This window comes from Netta rufina (genome assembly GCF_964035555.1).
Source record: "Netta rufina genome assembly, chromosome: 6".
In the NCBI taxonomy this organism is placed as follows: Eukaryota; Metazoa; Chordata; class Aves; order Anseriformes; family Anatidae; genus Netta; species Netta rufina.
Genome location: NC_140129.1, coordinates 26254294 through 26278047, shown reverse-complemented (window position 1 = coordinate 26278047; position 23754 = coordinate 26254294). Strand labels below are relative to the sequence as shown.

Genomic DNA, 23754 nt, shown 5'->3' with positions numbered 1-23754 from the left:
GACATTCTCTCTCATATCTTATCCAAGTGATCATTCAAATATCCAATCATCCCAACAAGAATGCCTTTTTGGTGAATATTTTCTGAGCTGCTAGACACACAGGTTAAAATCGCAGGATAACTATCTAGGATGAATCAAGGATGACCAATTTAAACTTCCTTTTTTGTCCAGATACATTGTGGTGTGTCATTTAATGCATGAAGACTGTCTAGCCAGGGCACAAAACTTCAGCTCCATCTACTCCCTGGGACTTGCAAGGTTATGAGGCATCCTGGCATTGGTTCAGGTGTAGATGGACTGAGAAATCAAGATAAAGTGGATTCATAATACGGTAATAACCAAACAGTGAGGAACAGAACAGAACACATAAGCAACCAGGCAGCAAAGCATTTGAGCATAAATCCTAATTAATTAGGACTGTCAATAAAAATTAATAGATTGCTTTAATCTTATCCAGGGTTCTTTAAAGTTATTCATCAAATTAAAATAAATAAGCCAGGCTGAACTCTGAGGCACTTCTACCTTGGCAACTCCATACTGGGTTCCAGGATGGAGCTGTTCACTGTAACGATCGTCACCCCGAGCTAAATATCTGCAGCTATCAGGCCACAGGGAGGAAAGGGGAGACCCGAGGGAAGAAAAGCTCCTTCAAGCACCTACTGAAAACAAAGACAGGAGGAGGCTGCTTCCTCAGGTTTGCTTCATTTCCTATAGCCCCTTTTCTACTGAATCCCTATTTTTAGATGTTTTTTTTTGTCACCTCCTCCTCACTTCGCATTCTTACCCAGGAGAAAAATGCATGACTTGGAGCAGAATAGGTAGAGAAGAGTATCCTTTCTGCTTCGCAAGAAGGTAAACTGATTATTTTCTTCTCATCCAGTGAGCTCCTGCAGGTTCTCACCCAACTACACAACACTCGGTACAACAAAAAGGCCTAGGTTCAGTGTTACTAAAAGCACTCTGCATCACATGCACCCCAAGGCCTCCAGATGTACCTAGAATTCACATTCTTGAGGGTAGAGAGCAAAAGAGGATGAGAGATGTCAGAGAACTGAAAGTATTTGATTTTAAACACATTTAATTTCAGATATAGGGTCAAGCCTGTGGCAGAGGAACAAACTTTACAGTGATGATGCACTGAGACTAAACTGGCTTGGGTCTTCTTTCTAGCATTAATATTTAAAAGTTCATATGAAAAGCCTTTTGGAACATGACTGCTCCTTTTACACGTATCAATAAGGAGTATATGAAGTTGGGAGAATAAGTTGTTTAAAATGAAATACATTTTAGACAGCAGAAATCTAACGAGGAAAGTAACAGTCCTTGTGTATCATTCATTCCGCAATAGGCATTTTTATTATTATTGTAAGTTATAATACTGCTTAGGATCAGCAGTGGGGATCCCAGCCTGTTTTGCATTTGCTTTCTGTTTCCACGGATCAGAGTGGAAGGAGTGCCCGTGTCAGTGCTGTGCTGCAGGCAGCCAAGTGTTAACAATCCCCCCGACAGGCAGGCTTACTATGGGTTGGCACAGCCAGTAACACTCAGCCTGCATCACTCAAACACTATCAGGTACGGAACTGGTAATGGCACGGAGGAGGTGTGAAAGTGGAGGCAGAGCTGAGTACCAAATTAGCAAGTTTTTATTATTAGCAGCTGTTTCCAGGCATTGCTTAGACTATCCAAAGGCTCGGGATGAAGAACTAGCATTAAAATAAATTTGCATAAACAACTGACTGCAGTCTGTAAAGACACAGACTGGAGGAAAACAGAAGAGCATATCGCTAGTAGCAGCTCAGAAAATGTCAGCAGGCAGAAGAAAGCCCCAGAAACTTTTCTCCAGCCAATTCAGTAACTTTTAGCATGCACCATGGACGGCTGCTGCCTTAGCTGCAAATAGTGGGATGCTCGCAGGGCACTGCCTTCTGTCAGCAGCTGTTACCAAAACCAAGCACGGGACAAGCCAGCAGCTAACAGGACACTGCTTCCAGAAGCAGCCAAAACTAGAAGGAAAAGGAATAAAAGTTGTGGGAGAGTGTCATTTCCAATCCCCCAACCCAAATTCTGCACTCCAATAGACCTTTGGCATCTCTGGAGAACCAGAGTGCCAGTTACAGTTTGGGGGCCCCACTGGATCACCTTGCTCCTTTGGGAAGCACGAGCATGAATGCCCTGGGAGCCTGCAGGTACCCCAGAAGCACGAGATTTGGTCTGTGGATAACGACTCGTACATGGCCCACTGCTTTTCCAGCTACTGGTCTCTTCACAGAGCAGAGGTTTGGGGGCTCCCCCAGGACATGAGAGCAGGATGAGCCTGGTTCACCTGTGGCTCACGAGTAAATCACTTGGGTCACTTGAGCCACCTGAATAACTCACCTCAATTCCACAGCACTTCATTTCCAAGCAGCAGCAACCATTATTTAGCCCAGACTGAAGCCGAGCAGCTCAGTTACACAATGGCTGGCAGTGGTTCACATCATTGCGGCAGCGAGATGCAGTGATCCTCCTTCCAAGGAGCAAGAGGATGGACCCAGCCCAGAAGCCTTCAGCCTGCCTGAAACACTTCAAGAACTCAAAGCACCTTAAGGCACAGCAGGCAGTTCCCATAAGACCACCCATTGCTAACAGAAGGACTTTGGGTTTCTGTACACAACGGATCAATGGAGTAGAGCAAGGGGCAACGGGAGGACAAAGCTTGAAGGAACAGCCCTCCAGTTCCCATAAAATATGTTCCCAGTTCCCAAAAATATGAAACCATGCTCATCCTGCCCCTTGTCTCTCCTTGGCATCATTTACTTTGAAGGAAAGGGGGTGTTAATGGATGCGAAGACCTTTCCCTTCTGGCACTACAGCGGGAGGAATCTATAATCGTCTCTCACAAAGTAAGGCAAGTCCCACACTTGAACTTCTCCATGCGTGCCCTGTTCTCATTTCAGCCCCACAAACAGGAACGGCTGCTTAACAAGGCTGACCAAAAGGTCAAGCAACACACTGCTAGAATGGAAAAACCCATAAATAAGTCCCTCTGCAAAATAAAAAAATTGAAAAAAGGAACATAAATGAGGAATTTAAACGGAGAACTAAAAGCAGTGACATCAAAGCAGTCTCGAGCCCATCCAAGTCTGACTCCTGCAAGCACACCACCATACTGGCAAATCATCTGGTTCCTTTTAGCAGCCATCTGTGCTTGCCTTTCCTTACAGACGGGTGAGCAAACAGAGGAGCGAGCACATGTGAAGCACTGCACGTGATGCACAACTATATTTAGATTCCCTTCGCTCCCGAGTTTGAAAACAACTAAGTTCAGGTGTTTTAATCGACAAGCATGAATTTTAACTCCACCTTCACATACCAGCATTAATAAAAAATCAAGAGTCCAAGAAATTAGCCTCCTTTTTATACCTGTTTGTCATGCCTTCTTTCCCATGCAAAGATTCGTGGGAGCCTACTATCACACACCCTCCATTTACATAGGAGACTAAATTGAAGTTTTCACTGACAGACAGACCCCGTGAAGACAGAACACAGAACATCGGGTATTTCCCAAAGAACTTCCATTCCTTCCTGTTTTCTAGTAGTTTTCGTTTTATTTTTGTTTAACAGTAAAGCCCAGGATCCTACTAATCCCTGCCAGCCCCAGGAAGCCCCCTCCCATTCACACAAAGAGCCACCGATAATTGCTGCCTGGAACATGGGTGGGTTTGTCTGGGGAGGTTCCCCCCTGCTTTGGGCACAAAGATTATATTTAAACCTGGTTTACTTAGCTTCCTTTCATAAACATGACAGAAAAGGGTCAAAAAATGAGTCCAGAAATGTGTAGCTTCTCTACATGGGAAACTGGAACACAGAGCTCAGCAACCCAAAGAAGCCTACAATTAAAAATAAAGGTTCAGAAGACTTAAAAAGGGTATTTTGAAGTACGGCAAGAAGATTAAACGGAATGAAATGCAGATTCAGCCATTAATATGTAGCAAGCAGATCCGCTGATAAATAATTAGAATATATCCGATGTTTAAATATCAAGCTTTAGGTTTTTCATATTAAACTCAAAGCATAATCTGCATCTTAACTCTTTATTGAAATACTCCCATGCACAACTCGACAGCCACGCTGACAGCAGATCAATAAAACCAGAATGAAGCATTCTCATCAGCTCTCGGGTAACATCAGCTCAGCAGAGGCTAATCGGCAATAAAAGATACACGCTGCCATTTTCAGAGGTGCCTCTGTCATGGCTTGCAGGTGTTTTATGCTGACACTGAGCTGTGCTGTTAGTGGAGGTCACATTTTTCTTTTTCTGCCTTTAGCTCTGGTATCACTTTGGATAAGCTGCGGTGCTCGGTAAGAGGTGAATGCACGGTATCAAATGACACCAGCAATCTTTGTCTCCAGCTTACTAACACACACTGCCATAAAAGTGCCGAGTCAGAAACATCCGATTAACTCGGAGATCTTAGATAACTACTGTCTCCTACTGAATGAAAAACAAAATCGGAGTAATTTAGGTTGAAAGGGGCCTCTGGAGGTCAGGTGGCCCAACCTCCTGCTCAGAGCTGTACCAGGTTGCTGAAGGCCTCATCCAGCCAAACCTTCAAAATCTCCAAGGACTGAGATTCTCTACACAATCTGCTCCGGTGTGTCACCATCCACAATACCAAAAAACCCTATCAGATCATGGAGAAAACAAGCATAAGGCTGTCCCCTCCCAGCCCTGCAGTACACAAGCTACTGCAACTTGCATAAAATAAAATAAAGGCTCCATGTTTGCCTTGAACTCTTCTGCAGGATTTAGTGCAGCTATGTCCCAAAATTTCCCCTTACCCAGTATCCTACCCACGTGCTCCGTCAACAGCACGCACAGGGCTGCTTATGTGACACTCCCAGAAACAAGAAATAGCTTGTACAGAAACAGGGACAAAGCTGAACACATAATAATAATAAATAGGCTTCAGGGAGCAGGATGGAAGGGAGCAGTACACAAGGAGCACGCTGTATATGCATAAACAAGAACCAACCCAGACCCAGATTCTTGCAGGATGCCTAGCATAGCGAGGCAAGGGCCAGCACGTCACGAAAACCACACATTTGAGGAAAGCACTAGGGACAAGTATGAGGCTTAAGGGGGTGAGGGACTAGAGAATAAGTTTCAGGGAGCTGGTGCATAAACATTTTGCCCGTGGAAGCTCAGGATCAGGTCTTATTTAAGTCTCAAGTGAAAAGGAGCGTGATTGTCTCTCTGCATCATAAAAGCTCGTGTGATAAGAAATCTCTGCAGATTCAGCTCCTGCCCAGCGCAAAGCTCAAACAGCAGGAGTGTAAATCAGAGCTGAAATGCACTGGCAGAGCTACAGAGGGAGAGAAGCATGCCCAGCCCCTGCCTCTCCAGCGCTGGCTCCAGGACCGCCCCTGCTCTCTCATGTTCGCAAGTAATAATTAGGGTGGGGGTGCAGTGGGAGAAATCAAATCATCAAGAACAAAGTTAGACCCCTTCTTCATAAAGCAGGCCTAATTAGAAGTGTCAGGTCTCATTATGAGCCAGAGCTCCACTAGATTGGAGCGCCGTTACTCAGGAGAGATAGGTGTATATGTAGAAGACGTGCATCATTTCTTGGGAAGACGGGCGCACCTTTCCCCTACCCACACCGGACCCATGAGGAATGGTGGGGGGCAGAGGGGGCAGCAGCAACTCTGCAAGAGCCACGGCCAGTTGCAGAAAGGAGACATTAGGAGAAATGGTGTTGACATTATTTCATACATAAAAGTGCTACTCTTCTTCCCCCTGAAAGACTTAAAGCAATGTTGCCTAAAACATCCACGCAAGGCTACTATAACACAGTCAAACAGCACTTTACAGAGCACCCTGTTCATTAAAGTCACTAGATAGATCTGTTAATGTCAAAGGGAGCAGATCTGGAGTCAAGAAAGTGTGAATTTGTCTTTCCCATGTCTGCACATAAGCGTCCAGCACTGACAAATTGCTATTCCAGAGAAATCCTGGAATATTTCATATTCAGTGGACACGAGTATTAATACCTGCAGCTATACCAGACACTTCCAGGGCAAGCATCTAACAGCATTTGTTAGAGCTCTGAAGAAAAAGGAGCTGGTCTGGAAACCCAGCTGCTATTTTGCCACTCCTAAGACAAGCACTTCGAGTGATGCTGCACAGTGAATGAAGATGTTTATCTCTTACTCTACAGCCCATTGTGTGCACCAAGATTCACCTGGCTCCACTCAGAAGCCAACTGCAATGAAAATGTCATCAGCATTTTTTCCTCAGAGCTTTGGCTGCAGCGAGCTCCCTGCAGGCTACACGTACACTGTAAACCAAGCAAGGATTATTCAGGGCTGTCTGTAGTCTTGGGCTTCAGGGGAATAAACAAATAAAAGATTCAAACCGCTTCTCACAATGCAACAAAAGGATTCCTTTGACAGAGCAAGCAGGGCAGAATTAATTCCTTCAGCAAGCAAAAGAAACCCGGTCATTATACAGCATTTGCTGTCTTAATACTACAAAAAATAGGACGCTTCTTACAGTTTGGTCTTGCTCTATTTCACATCACTGTATCTGAGCAGCAAACAACATACTCCAGCCAAACATAATGAAGGAGGAGGGCAGCATAATGGTAGACCAGAGCCAAGTACGCACAAGGCATTAACTGTACTTCATGCTGGAGTAACAAATCAGCACTTGTCCGCTCCTGTGTTTAGCAGAAAGCTCCTCTTTATGCCCCTGACTCCCAGGGCTGTAACTGCAGTTACTTGTTGTACAGCTGTATGTTAAAACCGGGCACACCATCTGTATCAGTATGGCTTTCTCTCAGAAATGAACTTGACAGCATAATCAGTCTGGTCCAGGATAAGATCACTTGCTTGAATATGGAAAATGAGACTCCACGTAAGGCTAGCTTTAAGCCTGCAAAAGCATCGGCTCCTAGGTTCTTTAAAAACAATGTTGTGCTCTTTAATCTAGACACTGGAGCACACTTGAATAAGATCTCATGGTTCTGGGAACTGCAGCTGCTGTGGGTACGCTACACAAACTCTGTTCTGCGAGGGCAGGGATGCTTTTCGTCATGCAGGGATGCGTCTCATGCTCTTATTTCTGCTAAAAGCCTGCCCTGTAGGTTCACCAGTTACCTGGGGATGAATGGTTTCTCCATCAGAAGCTGATGATTACAGCAGCCAAACTCAGTTCACTTGTTCAGCTTATGCCATGCTCAGCCTGAAAACAAATCTCATCAAATAAATGGGAGCAGCAGCACAGGAATTCAAAGCCACAAAAAAGGTGTGAGAAATTCCACCTCCCCCGAGCAGTCTTTGGTCACTGCTCAGACTGCTGATTAAGGCCAGCAATTTAGCTCTAAGAGGGACAGTGATCCTACATAAAAAACAGCTTACAAGAAGTATCAGGAGACTACTTTCAAGCACCCAGTTCCCAGGCCTGGCCGCAGAACCAGCACATAAGGACGAGATAGGTAGGACAAGCTCCACCATCAGCTGCTGTTTGGGGAGACTCGTTGGCCAAGGGAAGCCAGTAGTTGTAGCCTTTCTGCATTTCAGCAAAGATTTTGATACTGTTCTCACAATATCATTCTGGACAAAATGTCCAGCAAACAGACAGGCAAAAACATAACACAATGGGTGAACACTTGGCTGAGTGGTCAGGCTCAAAGGGTTACAGCAAATGGGGTTACATCAGCTTGGCAGCCAGTCACTAGAGAGGTTCCCACAGGACTCTACTTTAAGGCCAGTTCTCTTCAATGTTTTCATAAATGACTTCGATGCAGGGCCTAAGGTATGCTAAGCAAGCTTGCAGATGGCACAGCGACAGGACCCGAGGGCACGGCATGGAGCTGGGACAGGGGAGGGTCAGGCTGGGGGTTAGGGAAAGGTTCTGCACCCAGAGGGTGGTCAGGCACTGGGACAGGCTCCCCAGGGCAGTGGTCACAGCACCAAGTGCAAGAAGCATTTGGGCAATGCTCTCAGACACGTGGTTTGATTTTGGGGTGGTCCTGTACGGAACCAGGAGATGGACTTGATGATCCTTGTGGGCCTCTTCCAACTCAGGATATTCTGTGATTCTAAGCTATCTGTAAGCCTCAGGCAAAGTTTCCTCCATCAAGAACAGTTCTGTAATTCTTCCCTAGCAGGGAAAAATGTGATACCACTGCTTCTGCTCAGTGAAGTACTTTAGTGTGCTTCCCCAGCAAGTGCTGAAGCCAAAGGGTATAAAATACATAAACACAAGCCCAAGAAGCTTCACAAATCCAGAGCACATGACCATGGGATGCTTCTCATTCATACCAGCTTGCCCCTAGCACATCAACCTTTATATGTGGTACTTGAGTAATTTATACTCCTGACTCTCTTTGAGAACTGAAAGACTTCATTGACAGACAAAGACATCATTGCTGCACTCAAAATGATCGAGGTGTAGACACGTGTATGAACAATCCTACTGACTTCTGAGTAATACATGTAAAAACTAACAGATCAGAAACATGAGATTTAGAGTTAGCCCTTTTACCTGAAAATGTCACTGGAGTTGATACTGATCCAGCCTTGACCCCTACCTAGCTCTCTCTGGCAAAAGTGCTAGGGAGTGCTAGCTGGGCCAGTGGCTTAAAAGATCCTAGGAGACTGGTCCAGAGATTTTCAGGGCAATAGCTGCAGATTTGAGGTTTTGTTTTAAAGATTAAATCAATGTGACACAGAAAGATACAAAAGAAGATGGAGAAAAAAAGTACACAGTGCTTTGTGATCATCTGCATAGCTCTACCAGATGTTACTGCAGTTTCCATGGGAAGGGTATGGTATTACCTGTAACTCATTCTAAGTTTTGTTACAGACACCGGACTGCAGGTTTGACCTTGCAATGTGTTTCAAATTTGATGTGGCCTTTAAAACAACTGCCGAGGTCTGGCTGATCCACATGGTATTTACACCAATGGGAAAGAGACTAGGCCCTGCATAAAGAAGTTCATCTCCAAACGTGCAGGTTATTTATGCTTTTACCTTGTGTTAGTATTAATGGAATTGTGCATGCTCATCTTTTGTTCATGAGTTCCACTCTAAACAGCAGAATCTCATCATTTAGCTGGCCGATCCTTCAGCCTATGCTTCTTGCAGGGATGTTAGAAATGCCATGAAATGCAATGGTGAAGTGGTTCTGTTTGGTTACACCAAAGTTTTGCCAAAAGAGTGCTTCTGTATCCATATAAAATCGCCAAGGGTTATGACAGTGATGACAGTGGTAGACATGCAACCAAAGTAACTGGTCCACTGCTTCCTTGCAAAAGAATCCTATTGTCTGAAGAAGGTGCCATCCTCAAGGTGAGAGCTCCACTGAGCTTACTCACATTCAGCCTTTACCTAAAAACACATTGCATCCACAGAATAATACATGTGTCAATGGAAAAGCCAGTAGCTTATTCCCAATGCATGAGGTAGGTCAACACGAAAAGCACTCTGGATTCAGTCCAGGCGACAATAATAGCCCTAACAACTCCTGTACTTACTTTTCCTCTGACATTATCAACTATTATCACAGCTCCAACAACCAATGGCAACCCGGAGGTCAGATACTTCCAACCAGACACTTCCCTTCCCAGATAAGACCAGCTGGACTGTGACCCCAGGCTCTTCATGACAACAGCTAATCCTTCAAAGCTGAGAAGTTTCCAGCATGAGGACATCATTGTGCTTCATTAACAAATACGTGCTTAGTTTCTTTAAAAAAAAAAATCTGGTATGTACATTAATTCTTCAACACACAATTTCAATTTTAGAAAAAAAAAAAAATAAAAAAAAAAATAGATGTTCTGAATTCCTCTCTTGTCACCTGCACAGGAGGAGACAGAAGGAAGAAGGTATCTCAGCTATAGACAGTAACGTGGCCCAGTGACAGGCAATGTAGTTCACTGATGAGATTAAGAACTGACCAATACAGGTTTTTGCATTTTGGTTCCCAGAGGTGGGAGGCATTAATCCACTGTTCAGAATTAACACCACATAAATGCATCCCCTGCCTCCTCTGAAAAAGCTGCGTACTGATTGCCTTGCAATAGTGTTGGCAGATCACAATATTACGACAGGATCTGAAGACTAAAGAGCTGGGTGTAAAAACAGCAAGTAGGCTCACGCAATATCAATCCCATGGTATTCAATTTACCCAGGTGATTTCCACCTCCTAAATCCAGTACAAGAGCTGCCAATTAACTCATCTTGAGAGGGTAAACAACACAAACCCAACATCCATGCAGCTCAGATGCTGGCAATCTCAAACTTGCTCAATTCACCTGCTCTATCCACAGCACACCAGGTATTTCAGCAGGACAGACAACACACACACTGAATGGAGAAAATGCAGAAAAAAAGACAGCTTCTGCAAAGACGGCTAACAGAAATCAATTCCTCTAACAGCTAAGATGAAAGGCACAGGCTTACAATGTACCCAAAATAAACCCAAAACATACTTCCATCCCATAAATTAATTCTTCACGGGTGAATAGATGCAGAGCTCCTCTGCCTTTCAATTTCCATTCACCTCGTTCCCCCCTGCCCCTCTGACTTGCACAGGTAGCCTTTTCTGTTACAAAAATGTAGTTAATACAAAACTAGAAAAAAGCCGGTGGTATCCCCATTCAGCACATTGTTGGAACTACAATTCAGTGTTACCTCAAAGGGAGTTACATCCAATTTAAATAAACTTCCCAACTGATACTGCAAAAAGAACCACTTCAGAAATAAAAGCTTTACTGACCAAACAGCACAAACCAGCAACGACATCTGAAAATACCTGCCCTTCACCCCTCTCATGGCACATCCTGCATCCTTACATAGACATACTCTTCCTTTAACCCTGTCAAACAGATCATTTATCATATTTTATAGAAGCTTCAGCTGAACTCGATGTCACCGTGCCACAGATGCTTACAGGCTCTTAGTTTCACTTCTACTGCAAGATTGCTTCAGTCTCTTCACAATATTAAAAAGAAATTTAACATGCAAATATTCGGATGCTAACAAATAAACCCACCCACCCCCGTGGCATGTTCATTAGCACCTACCTTTCCCTGTAGTCATTATCTGCAGTGCTCCTGAGATGCTGAGGAAGAGCACTGTGCTCCGAAAGCAGCCCTACAGTACATGGCTCTCCATAACTTAACCACCAGCAAACTCTCCACCCTCCTAAATGACTTCTCTGTGTGACCTAGCAGATGATTGCCACCTCTCCTCCAAAATAAAAGCCTGTTCAGCACTCAGCTGAGCACCATTTGTCCTCCCCTGCCTGTTTGCTCACATCACTCCCCTTTAAATTTAAGGATTTTAAATCTAGAGTGCGGCAATGTGCTTATTTACAAATTTGTGTAATAGGAAGGAAACCGAGCTGCTCTTGCCCATTTATATCTTCCACAAGGATGTGCAGTCAGCTGGTAGCACTGATTTTTGAATCATAGACACTATTACTTTCTCATCCCCTGTGGGGATAAAAGGGTCTTTCCTTGCTTTTTTTATAGCAAGGGAATGCTGAGTCAATTTAATTTCCTATTTCATTTTCTATTTCAACTTGAAAACAAAATAGAGAACAAGCCGTAATGGAAAATTAAATTGCACAACGAGGCATGAATGCAAGAAGCACAGCATGGTGTTTGTCAGTTCAAAACCTCTCTGTGATATCACAGAAACTCACCCCTCCTTCCACTCTAATTCTGGTGCTGGGATGTGTGTTGACAAACAAACAATGTCCCACCCACAGGCACATGGCAGCACTTGGTTATTTTTCTCCTTAAAATAAATAGCAAAGTGACACCCAGTGACTAGCTTTATTACTAGCGTGACATGGGAATCTAGAATAGGTAATTTTCAGCTAATTGCCTCTGAGCTGTCAAATTTCTCTTAAACCAAAAGAGAATCGACCCAACAAGTAGCATTACTTATCTTAGAGTAACAACACCTCAAATACAGAAGTGGTTCTGTCCAGGAATAACTCTGTTCCTTCTTCTCAGGCTTTCAGCAACTGGAATCATCATTTCTGCTATTTAAGCATCGTTTTAATCTGCTTACTCCTAGAAATCTAACAAAACCAGGCAACAACTAAAGCTGCATCCTCCTCTCGCCTTACTGTGTGTAAGCATACGTGGGGGGAGATCTCAGCTCCAGACTGCTGGCGTTACATCTCCTGTTTCATTTCCTTGCAGCCCAAGCCCGCTACCACCTCCACTGTTTTTAAGTCTTGCTCTCCTGAGCAAATGCAAAATTCTGTGTAGAAAAGGCAGTTCGGTCCCCTTCATACTGACAGGTCCCACGTTACTGGCACACCACTGCAGGGTCCCTGCACACACCTGTGTCGAAGGGCCTCACAGAAATCACATCACGTAAAATAAACACATACATGCAAATATCTCACGTTAACACATGGTATCATGATACCATAATGATCAAGAGCATGAAAAACGCACCAAAGCAGTGTGGTTATTAATAGCTCTGGTTTGGATCATTTCCTATCCATCTGTATCTCTCAGCAGATCACTTAGCACGTCCCTAATCTTGAATACAAAGTTCTCCAGGCTCCTGGTAGACTCAAGAGAATTCAAACCCACGGAAAAAAAATTGCATGCTTTATGCTCAGGTCATTCCAGACACGAGGCCGAGGAAGCCTGTGCAGCATGAATTTCCTGGAGTAAATGAAAGCCTGTTTATGTCCACTAGCCTCTCCCCGTATCACATCCAATTAAAGATCATCACGCAACGCCACGCGAAGACAGCAGCTGACTCGCTGGCAATTATTGGCTCTTTCATGCTGAAAACGTATTTGTCCCAGGGGAAAAAGGCATCTGCATAATTAGCAAAAGCAGTTATACAAAAAATAATTAGCTTGCTGAAAGCCTGAAGGGGGGAAAAACTATAATTTTTGCTTCAAGAGGCTGACTAATTACAGGCCCGATAACAAAACAGAGATGCACCACGAATCATCGAGAAACCCAATGTGGATTTTAACTTCATATTCCAGACACCAGGTCTGCTGGTAGCCTAGCAACAAGCAGCATACTTCAGCATACCAAAACCTCCCTCCCTCCTCACGAAACACCTCGCACAATGCGAACCTCCCCCACCCCGCCACTCGCTTGATTCTTCTGTTATCCAACAGTGAACACAAAACCTAGCCAAAAAAATCAGCCACCAAGATAAAGCCAAAGCAACACTAATGGACCACAGTAGACAAAAGGAAATATAAGGAAATAATTCCTAGCTTTGGTTCTTGACAAAGCTCGCAGCCTGATTAGAGCTGATTCATTTGTTTTACAGATGGGATCAGAACACATCCTGTTCTTTAAAGGACTTTCACTAGTAAGCTGAATAAAATGTTCACCTGTGTATGTGTCATAGAAAGCATCAGTTAAAAGAAGTCTTTAGCAACTTACAGGAACCTTACTAATCTTCAAATTACTCCTGATATACAAACAATGCTGCTGCAGTTACTTTTTTTTTTTTATTTGAATCTTCAGTGACCAGCAGCACTAGCATTGATCCCACTCACCAGAGGGAGCAGTCCAGAAATCTCATCCCAAGCAGTAACCTGAAATCTAAAGGATCAATCTTAACCCAAATTCTTCTTTGACCAGATATGTTGGCACGCTTTACCCTTTCAGAAAGGATTCTCACCTTCCCACCTGCCCAGTAACGCTGTGTTGTGCGAGAAGCCAGCTCTGCCAACCATTTTCAAACCCTGCTGTAATTAGCACACTCCAGCTGTCCTGGGCCAGGGCTCAGTAACAAACTGCTTTTATTCATGCAGGGAGCATCCAGGGCAGAAAATCCAGCGTGAGCAGGTGCTGCTGCATCTTCTGCAATGCTGACGAGTGCTTACAGAGCTGCAGGCTGCACAAACATCTGCCTGTCTGCTTCCCAAAACCTCTGGGACACGAACGCAGGCTGTGTAGAGCTGGAAACAGAACAAGGTAGGTGCAGAGAGGCACTAACGTGAGTTTTTAAGACCTGGTGGAAATCTACCACGTTGCCTGAAGTGATCCCATCCAGGCCATGTAACGTCACTTACCAAGGGCTAGCAGCGTGCTCACGTGTTTGCTGCTGCTGTAGGCAAGGCCTGGGAGTTACAAACCAAAAGGAGTGCTCCCAACACTAACAGGTAGGCATCCTCATAATCGATACCGTGCTCTGCCAGAAGCAAAGGACTAACAATGCTGAGACAGCTGTTGCCTGAGAAAGGCTAATCCTTCGGTCATGCAATATTTATCGTTCTTCCTGGTGACAGATGCTGAAAATGTCACCTTTGTTCAAAAGCTGCAGGAGGCATCAGGGACACAGGAAACCCTACAGGACTTGCCTTCAGGTCATAACAAACTTGTGACCATGGGTGAAGATGAGCCTCATCACTGGCTTACACAACCTCAAAGAGATAAACTACCGATTTTCTCATCCTTGGCAAAAGATGGAAAGCATCCCGGTAGACCAACAGGAGAGCCTATCCTTCCTGCACCTTGCAGTGCTCCTCCACGCTCCTCAACCCCTCTTTCCCTCTGCGACTTTTTGGTGCCCACTCAGGAGTTTCAACAGAAAAGAAATGCTAACACACCAGGGACTGCATCCCGCCACTGCACAGGCAAGGACGGTGAGACATCAGGTTGGGTTAAGCAGAGTGAGGAAGACAAAAGTATTTGTGCTGGGAAGCACAAAAAGATTGTTGGTAGAGTCAAGGGCATGAGACAGGGTGTGTAAGGTCCTCAGCAGTGCATATGCAAGGGATTTAAACGTCACATTCATCAGAATGGTGGCAGAGGAAAACTAAATTTTCAGTAAAGCCTAAAAGTAATAAATCTAATACAGATAGATGCTTTACTTTCTTGGTTGTTTGTTTTTTTTTGGGGGGGGGAAAAAAAAAAAAAAAAAAGAAAGGTCATGTTCTTAAGGAATCCTTCCTTGACTGAGCTTTAAAACATATGGTCTGCTTTCTTGGAAAGAGATGGCACACCAAGAATCATCTGCCTACGAAAGGTCATCCCTATTGTCCCATCTTGCTTCTTTTGATGTTTTCAAGATTGCCAGCAGCTATGAATCACGTCATAACATATGCTGGGACATTCAGTCTGGAGACCAGAACCACCTCTCAGAAGCCAACCATTAGCAAGTGACGGCTCTGGTACTGCTCAGGATCCTGCATATCCTAAAATAATTGCAGAACTAAAACTTGCGTTGCAAATCCAAATTAATTCTAGCTTTTCACTCTTCAGTGAAGTTCAATTCTTACACGTTACCTCACCTCTTTCATATTAATACTCTTCTAATCAGTTGTGACATACCTGACTTTCTACAAAAATCTCTTTCATTTGGCTTTGAAAAACCCTGAGTAAATTTAGCTTAAATTTAGCTAGTGGCACCATAACCACTCAAAACTTTTCCCCTCCTCAGAGAGGAAAGACCCAGCAGAAATCCCACCCACAGACATCATCCCAGCACGTCATTTGTTTAAAATGACAAAGTAGCAACACATCTCACAAGGCACAGAGAACAGCAAGCTACACGGTATGATACACCAAGTGAACTTTTCCTGTTTTGAAAATCCAGTCCATTGCACTGCCAGCAAAACAAAATTCCTACCATAGCCTAGCCTGTGGAAAGCCTGGAAGTTGGATCAAGAGCAGGCTTGTTTCAGTTTGAGCTAGGATTTCAGAATAAACATCTAGAGGTTGTAAACCTCAAGGTGTTTGCTAAGGGATTAAATATTTACTTTCTCCTTTAAAAAAGTACAAGGAGATTTGCACCTCAGCTGCACTCGTGAGCAGATGAGGCCACTCTAAGCACCATCTACGTGTACAGACCGTATTTTCCTACATCATGCAAAAGCACGGAGGAGTTTTAACCCATTCCAACACAGAGGAACCTGTTACAGGTTTTCATCACTTACAGATGTAGAAGGGAATATCATATGACATTTTGGAATAACCCAAAATACAACTTAATTTTCAAATAAGTCCATTTTATTCATTCCTGATGAATAAAATGAACCTGCAGCACTGAACCCGCATTTTTCCACCTCTGCTCTACTCAGCTCTTGGCAGAAAGATGAATTCCCTCCTTTGAACCAGAAAGCATCTCAAAAACATTTCTAAAAATGAATGATATAAGAAAAGCAGTAACAAGACACTTGTTCTTAAAGCAAGCAAAATTCTGTGCTTGGACAAGTGCAAAAAGAAAGCTATTATAAGAGCTTTCACTCTAGTTACCAGTGATACTCATACAAAGCATACAAACATAGAAATTGCAAAATACAATTCCTAAACTGTATGAATATTAAATAGGACACTACGTTAGTATGTACACCTTGTGCTTTGTAGGGCATTAAAACTGAAAAGGCTTTTTCTCTTAATTTACTATTTATTTTGCTATCAATTTAAAGAAAGATGCCCATGGACTTGAAAACAGAAGTTGTATTTTGCTAATGGAAGTCAGGAGGAAAACAGAGTTAGCAATACCTTCTGTTCTTAAAATTCGCCTTAATACTACCAGGAGCACAGAGCAGACTAACTAAATGTCAAATCAAGCTGTGTGTATATTTCTGAATGATCCCCATATTTGTTTTTTCCTAGCAGAATACTATTTTTCCATCCATAGTCTCACCAACTGAAGGCACCAAAAAGAATGCAGGCACTTCTACTCACCCCCTGAACTCTGGATCATGTTTCCAGACTTTTGGACCTCGTCGAATTTTGTAAAAATTACATTCAACCTGTTTGAAAGTTAAAGAAATTAATCTACAATCAGTAGTTGAATTTAACTTTTAGGAACTTTCTTATTTAAGATATTACAGGACAGATTTTGCTTCATTCACATCATTGGAAACACCATCAGAAATGTCAATGTGGAAGACAGTTGCTTTAAAATTATTAAAAAAATCACAATGTCCAGTAGCTGATAAAGAAAAAAAACAGTGATACTATACAGACAAAAGAAATATGATCGGAAATCCTGCACTGCTGAAGATATGGCAGGTCTCCTTGTAAATGCATTTCCAGTTCATTACTGCTTTGCCTATTTTTAACTGGTTGCAGAAATACAACAGGAAAAAAAAATGCAAACTTTGCACAATGTTCTTGTTTGCCCATGACATTTCTTTCCTAATCATGTCATGGGCCCAATAGAGCAGATCTTTACCCCATCTCATTATTCCCTCCTAGAGAGCATTCCCCTTCAGGCCATGGTGCAGCAGATGCTTTCACTAGAAAACAAGAGGCAACAGTATCACACCCCACCTCTGAAACCACCTCTTTCCCTGCTGCCTTTTTGTGCACTGACACACTGCCATCTCCTCCATCCTCTCATCTAACCATGTTTGATCCTGCACACTGGGAACGGCAGCAAAACTAGAAGCACAGAAACAAATCGCCACCCAGGCAGCTGCACACACAGCCCAGGATGCAGCTGGGGAAGCTGCAGGCGAGGTGAATAAAGGCTCCCATGCAACCACCTCACACATCAGGTCTCAGAAAAGCACAGGCTTAAAAAACAAAACAAAACAAAACAAAACAAAACAGCAAGTTCCTGGATTTCACATTGTCAAAGATCACAAGCCCTACACTAAGCATCTGTCCCCAACAAGTCAACTAGCACTGACTAAAACGTTGAGTATGATTTAGTGGCAGACACAGACAGCCTGTTTACGTTTGCCTTGTTTGTTTTAATAAAGCCTTGTAACTGATGACACTGACTACAGGGTTCTCCAGATGACAACCCTGTAAGTCACATACACCCAGGCTACTTTAAATGCCCTCTCTAGAGAGATAGGACAAACACCACGTTACATCTCAACTCGGGTAACTGGTTAGCTTTCAAGAGATGCCGTGGCCATAATTTTGAGATACTTAGACAAAGGTACAGGATCCACGTTAAACAAAAATCCCAGGTAGGTGCATGTAAGGATGAAAGAAAAACTCTGATCCCAAGAAATGGTTCAATCATGCAGCACATGAAGCCTTGTAAAAAGGAGGGTTTAAAAAACAAAACAAAACAAAAAAAAACAACAACAACAACACAAAAATAGTTAAAACATAAGGATCTTCTCAACTTACCGAGACTGGGGTAATCCTTTTTTACTGAGATCAGCCCTTACACGTTCACCGACGTGCCTGTAGATCTCCACAAGGCTGTTTATTGCTGCATCTCGAACCTGAACATCGGATAGGAGAGAAATCAGTCATCTTTATAATTTAAATAAATAAATCCCTGCCCTACTTTGGAGAAAGAGATTTGCATATTTCCCAGCAACAACAGCTGCCCCATACACATGATCACAAAAGCCTCTGCTCCTAGCGGTATCAGTGTATTCCATTAGCAGTATCAGGAGGGCTAATTTTACCTAACTTTCCGTGCCGATGATAAAATATGGAAGGAGGGATCATCAGGCACCTGAGTCACCACGGGAACACCTGAGTGAGCTGCCAACGGAGCAGTTTCCCAGTCAGAACCCCCAGACCCACTGCTCCTGCACAAAGCTGGTCCTGGGCTGGATATTGCCAGCAGAGGAAGCAAAAATACCACAAGGGTCAAAGTACCAAAAGCATCTGACTCTCTGGCCAATCTTTACCTGATGATAAATGAAATTCACCCTAACAGCACAGCAAAGCAGCAGCATGAGGCCATCAATAGCTGCACACCCCGTGCTTTACCTGCTGTCCAAGGTAGCTCAGCAGCACCAGGAAGGAGCACAGCCTAGATTCCCTGCTGAATAGCTTTGCATGTTTTCCACACTCATTTGCAAAACTGACTGCTGGGCATATCTTACCCTCTGCCTCCCACGGGAAGAGCTGGCCCCCAGTGCCCTCCCAGGGCAGCCCCGAAGGGTTGCAGGTTTGTGCCGAGCTTCGCAGAGGTCTGTTTGGGGACGGGGTGAACCCCACAGGGGGTGAGGCAGGCTGCCCCTACCACCACGCTGGCTTTAAGCTGCCACAGCAGTAGCAAAACGTCAGGGCTCAATTTTATTTCTCAGGAAGTATAACAGGATTTACATGATAGCTAACTGCTGCTCACCGTGTTACATAAGCTCTTAATTAGATAAAAATAAATAAAAAAAAACACTCCATCTGAAAATGGCAATCAGAAGCCTCTCACATCCCCAACAAAAGGGAGAAAGACTGCGCGTGCCATGGATCTCGCTCTGCACCACGTTTCACCAAGAGAGGGCAGCATTGACCGAGCATCAGCAGGCTGAGATGTCCCACGGCTCAGAAGGCACCCTCGCAGCAAGAGATTTGTATCTGACCAGCTCAGGCACAAGATGATTTAGCAAGTGGAGGCCCTAACAGCCATGGAAATATGGCCAACACAAACCCTTTCCCCAGGTGCCTGCCCCAGAAAGTAGATGGAAGTGACAGGCTCTTTTTTTCCAGTACGTCTTTTTGACTTGTTCTGTGGATTTAAGGCTCCCATCCAGCTTAGCTCGCTTCCAGCCCTTACTCACAACCTCCTCACACAACTCGTGGCTAGGCTGTCAGACTGGTCCCATTTTGCCCTCCCTGCCCAGAGGGGTTCATACCTAAAAGGTGCTCAGATGCTGCACTGAGCCCAGAGGGATCCCCCAGCTTCCCCTGCACTCAGGTTTTTGTTCTGTTCGCATCACCTGCAGACCAATTCTGTTCTGCTGAAGTTCTGATGCGATTTAGATGTTGTTGGAGACATGTTTCAAACCTTACCCATTCAAAATTAACCAAAGGATTCCCAGTCAGCACTCACCGAGGGCAGCATGGCCAGCTAACTTGTCAGCCAGAACCCAGAGCCCCAATTACTGATGAGGATAATCAGCACACCTTTAAGAAGCAACTCGCACCAAACACTCACCTGGCTGTTGGGATCTCCAAGCAAGTTACAGATGTGTGGCACTATCTTACTCAGCGTTAAGCTCTGAGCTCCAGATCTGGCAATAAAGAACAGAAGGGCACCAGCATGAATCCCAGGGCAAGCCTGCGTGCACAGCTTGGGTCTGCGGGAGGCTGCACTTACGCATTGAGTGTTGCGATAAGGCAGAGGCAGATCCCTTCTCTCGTCCGGAAATTCTTGTGTTTGAATCCTCCTAGCATCCTATCCCACACGTACTGCGGAGGACAAGAGAAGGTGAGACAGGGAAAAAGGAAACAGAGCAGACACGCACTACAACACCCCTGGAGCTCATACATAAGCTTTACATCAATCCCAGCAGAACGGGACAGGTGGGAAACCATTTTTAGGTGTGTCAATTCTTTATTCTTTGCTGAACTCACCCTAACTCACTGCTAGCTAGAATACTTTTACAGAAGCAGAAGATGAGTTTTGGACAGGAACACAGGGGAAGAAGCCTTCTGATAGAAGGAAAAGCTGGAAAGAATTAACAACCCCGCAGAGCACCAGAGCATTGAAACCATAAGGTCTCGAGCAGCTCCTTGCTCAGCAGCCAGTCACTCACTTGCACGCTGTGAAGGTTTGTCAGGCGTACCTGCGGGTTAGCAGCTTGATCCATGATTTTCAGCAGCAAGGTCTGGTCCTGCTCCCTCACCGAGTCTTTGGAGTCTCCCAGCCGGTCGAGCAAACTTGGCAGCACTGCAGGAAGAGCACAGCGACACCCCAACCTCTCAGAAGGAAACCACCTCAACGCCCCTTGGCTTATTATTTCCTCCAGTTTATTATTTTTATTTTTCCCCCCGTTACAAAGGCTCAGCCTCTTTCCAAGCTGCATTTCTGCAGCCCTGCACCCCCGTACCCTGTGTGCGGGCCCCTTACCTGTGCCGATCTGGGCCTTGAAGCGGTCCTGCAGGCGCGACACCAGGGCGGAGAGGATGTCGATGCCCAGGAGCACCACCTGCAAGCAGAGCACGGGCACGGCTCAGCCGCGGGGCTCCCCTTAAACCTCTGCTCCCCGGGGTGCCCGCTGCCTGCAGCCCCGCCGGGTGGCCGCCAGGCGGCGCTAACGGGCGCCTCCCGCCGCCGATCCCACCCCTCCTGGGGAGACCACGCCCCCTATGCAAATCAGCTCCCCGCCGGCGCGGGGCACGCTGGGTAGCGCCTCACCGGCCCCCGCCGCGGCTCCAACCGGCGCCGGGGAGGGGCGGGGCGCGAGCTCGGGGGGTCGCGGGCACGCGGGGCGCGCCCCCGAGCCGCGGGGACGCGCGGGGGGCGCCGGGCCCGCGCGTCCCCTCGCCGTGACCTGGGCGGCGCTCGGCCTTCCCTTAGCGCGGGCGCGCGGGGAGGCGCCGCAACCGTCCTTATCTTGGGGTTGCGCGGCCGCTCGATGAACGCGTGGTGAGGGCGGCACTGCTAACGCCAGGCAACACAACTGGCGCCCGCTCCGCGAGCGAGGCGCAATTTTTGGAACCGCGCCGCGGCACCGCCTGCCCGGCGCAATGTTAGCAACACGGCAGCACCGCAACGGGCTCTGCCCACTCAGCTACCCCGGGTGTGCCTGCACCCCTCACACACCTGGGTCTTGCACTGCAAAGCTCGCTTCTGGTAACTCATAGCACCTGCCCCCGGCGCCTGGGTGGCACTGAAAGGCCTGCAGGCAGCTCCATGTGTCAGCGTGGTGGGCTTGGAGTCTCAGCGGTGCAGAAAAGAAATTGTACGAGAATTCAGCCACAGAATCAATATTTTTAAATACCCTTTGATAACCTTCAATACGCAATGGCCTGGAGAAGCACCGATGTACTCAACAAATACAACATACGGGTGAGAAAGAGCCCTTCCCAGGCAGCACAAGCCTCAAGCACAGGAGCCATGGCAGCACCCCCAGCACTGCCAGAACTCCTCAGGGCACAGAACATCCGCACCCCCAAGATCCAGCAAGGGATGCTCCCTGCGCTTGCTATTTTTTAGTCCTGAAGCCAAGCACGTGTGTGGGGGCAGGGGGCAGTAACACAACCCCCAGCAATGGACGAACGCGAGACCCCAGCCACGTGCGCTCCCCTGCCAGCACACTTTGGCGAGCACCAAAAATGCAGCAGCACCATCGGTTCCACTGGCACAACCCCATGATGTGGCAGGGGGAAGAACCCTGGTCTATCAATTCCAAGTCTCTCCAGAGCCACACGATGCCATCCTGCCTGCCACACAGCACTTTCAGAAGCCACAAGCGATTCTGGCTGTCGGGCCATCGATTTGTCATTCAGTACAGCCGCACCTCCAGGAGCAGCTGCCTGCTCGGGATGGAAGTTTTGCCACTGGAGCGTGGCAAAACTTCTTCTTGCCACTGGAGCGTGGCAAAACATTGCTTCTTCTCATCCACAGACAGATTCTTAAATACGCAGGATTTAGAAAATTTAATTAATTAGTGTGGGAATTTAAGTTTCCAAACAGAGGGGCCCTATAGTGACTTTTGTTCTGTTTTAAGGTACCGACAAGAGGCCAGACATCTGTTTTGGATTTCAGAGAACAGGGAAAAAACACAGAGCTCGAGCATTTCTCACACCTCCAACCTTTGTTTGTAAGAACCCACCGAGCAGCAGCACCTGAGGAGCACCGCTCAGCCCCCGGTCCAGCCACCAAGTCCATCCAAAGTCCACAGCGCCTGGGACAGCCACAAAGGGCAGCAACGCCCACGAGCAGAGCGACTGCCTGGCAGACAGCTGAGCTAGCAGCAAGGAAACTGGACAGCGAGCAAAAGAAATGGTTAACGAATGTCCTCCTTCATTTGCAGGTCTGGGAGGAGAGGAGCAGCTTGGTAAATAATGCATAGCTCGAGAGTGGAGCAAACCCCAGGGGCCTCAAGTCTAATGCTGGGAGCATTAAGGAAAAACTCGTCAGGAGCGAGCACCACGGGGGTGGTTTGTACAGCTACCGCTAGGGCACGAGGGGACCTTTCTTGCTCAACAGCAGAAAACCCCAGGAACCATTTTTCTGGGTCCAGTAAAAAAAAAAAAAAAAAAAAAAAAAAAAAAAACAGCTCCAGCAGCAGCACCTCCAGGATGCTCAGCACCTTGTAGGTGGAAGCAGAAATGCTTCTGAGGGGCCCGACAGCATCCAAAAACGCTGCCATAATCCCCAACACCCCAATGACCCAACAACAAACTCCAAAGAGAAAACAAGAAGCATCCGAGATACCTCTGCAAGCTGCAAAAGGAAAAACCACGCTGAGACCACTGCCCATGTAAGCAAGGGCCTGAATTCTGCCCAAATCCCAGCTCGGGTAAGCACAAAATCCCTGCCTGGAATTCCCCCTTGGTTTCCGCCAGAAAAGGCTTTTTTTCACTTTCTGTTGCTAAAGAGTGCTGGGAAGTGCTGAGGAGCGCAGCAAGCAGCCAAGTAAATAAACAGCTGATGTTATAGCTGCCAGAGAGCCTCCACGGTTCAATGATTTAGAAAGAACAGCACGATGGATTTACTGGGCAGTGGAGCTGCAGGGAAAGGTGCAAGCCAGGCTACATTTAACCACAAAAAGCAAGGCAAAGAGGCCTCTCACGTGCCCCTCACCTGCAGCCACGGCTCTGTGCTACCAGCCTCTGGGCACAGCTAGGGCTGAGCCGGCTCTCCCAGCAACTGGCACAGCAGCTGGCAAAAGGAGCATCCCAAAAGGAGCATCCCAAAAGGAGCATCCCAGCCACGTTTTCACACAGAAGAGCTGTTCTTCCAGCACGCTCAGCAGATCTTCACGCAGGTTTTAGCCACAAGAGATGAAGCAGGTGCTGACCACGTGTCTGATAGCTCACGGACAGCTCTTCCAGTGCGCAGCATCACAAGAGAGGAGGATTTCAAGAGCTGGTGTGACAAAACCGT

General features: G+C 46.0%; 1 protein-coding gene across 11 annotated transcripts in view; it reads right to left on the bottom strand.

Annotated features, from left to right (window-relative positions):
• CLASP1 (cytoplasmic linker associated protein 1) overlaps positions 1 to 23754 on the bottom strand; it is a 147693-nt gene that overhangs the window by 104353 nt on the left and 19586 nt on the right. For all 11 annotated transcript variants that reach the window (XM_084289009.1, XM_084289012.1, XM_084289016.1 and 8 more), the window contains exons 3-8: positions 20770 to 20848; positions 20486 to 20589; positions 20017 to 20108; positions 19855 to 19930; positions 18090 to 18187; positions 16683 to 16750 (exon numbers count right to left, since the gene is read on the bottom strand). In XM_084289009.1, coding sequence (XP_084145135.1) covers positions 16683 to 16750; positions 18090 to 18187; positions 19855 to 19930; positions 20017 to 20108; positions 20486 to 20589; positions 20770 to 20848 — 517 coding nt within the window. The remainder of the gene's footprint in view (positions 1 to 16682; positions 16751 to 18089; positions 18188 to 19854; positions 19931 to 20016; positions 20109 to 20485; positions 20590 to 20769; positions 20849 to 23754) is intronic.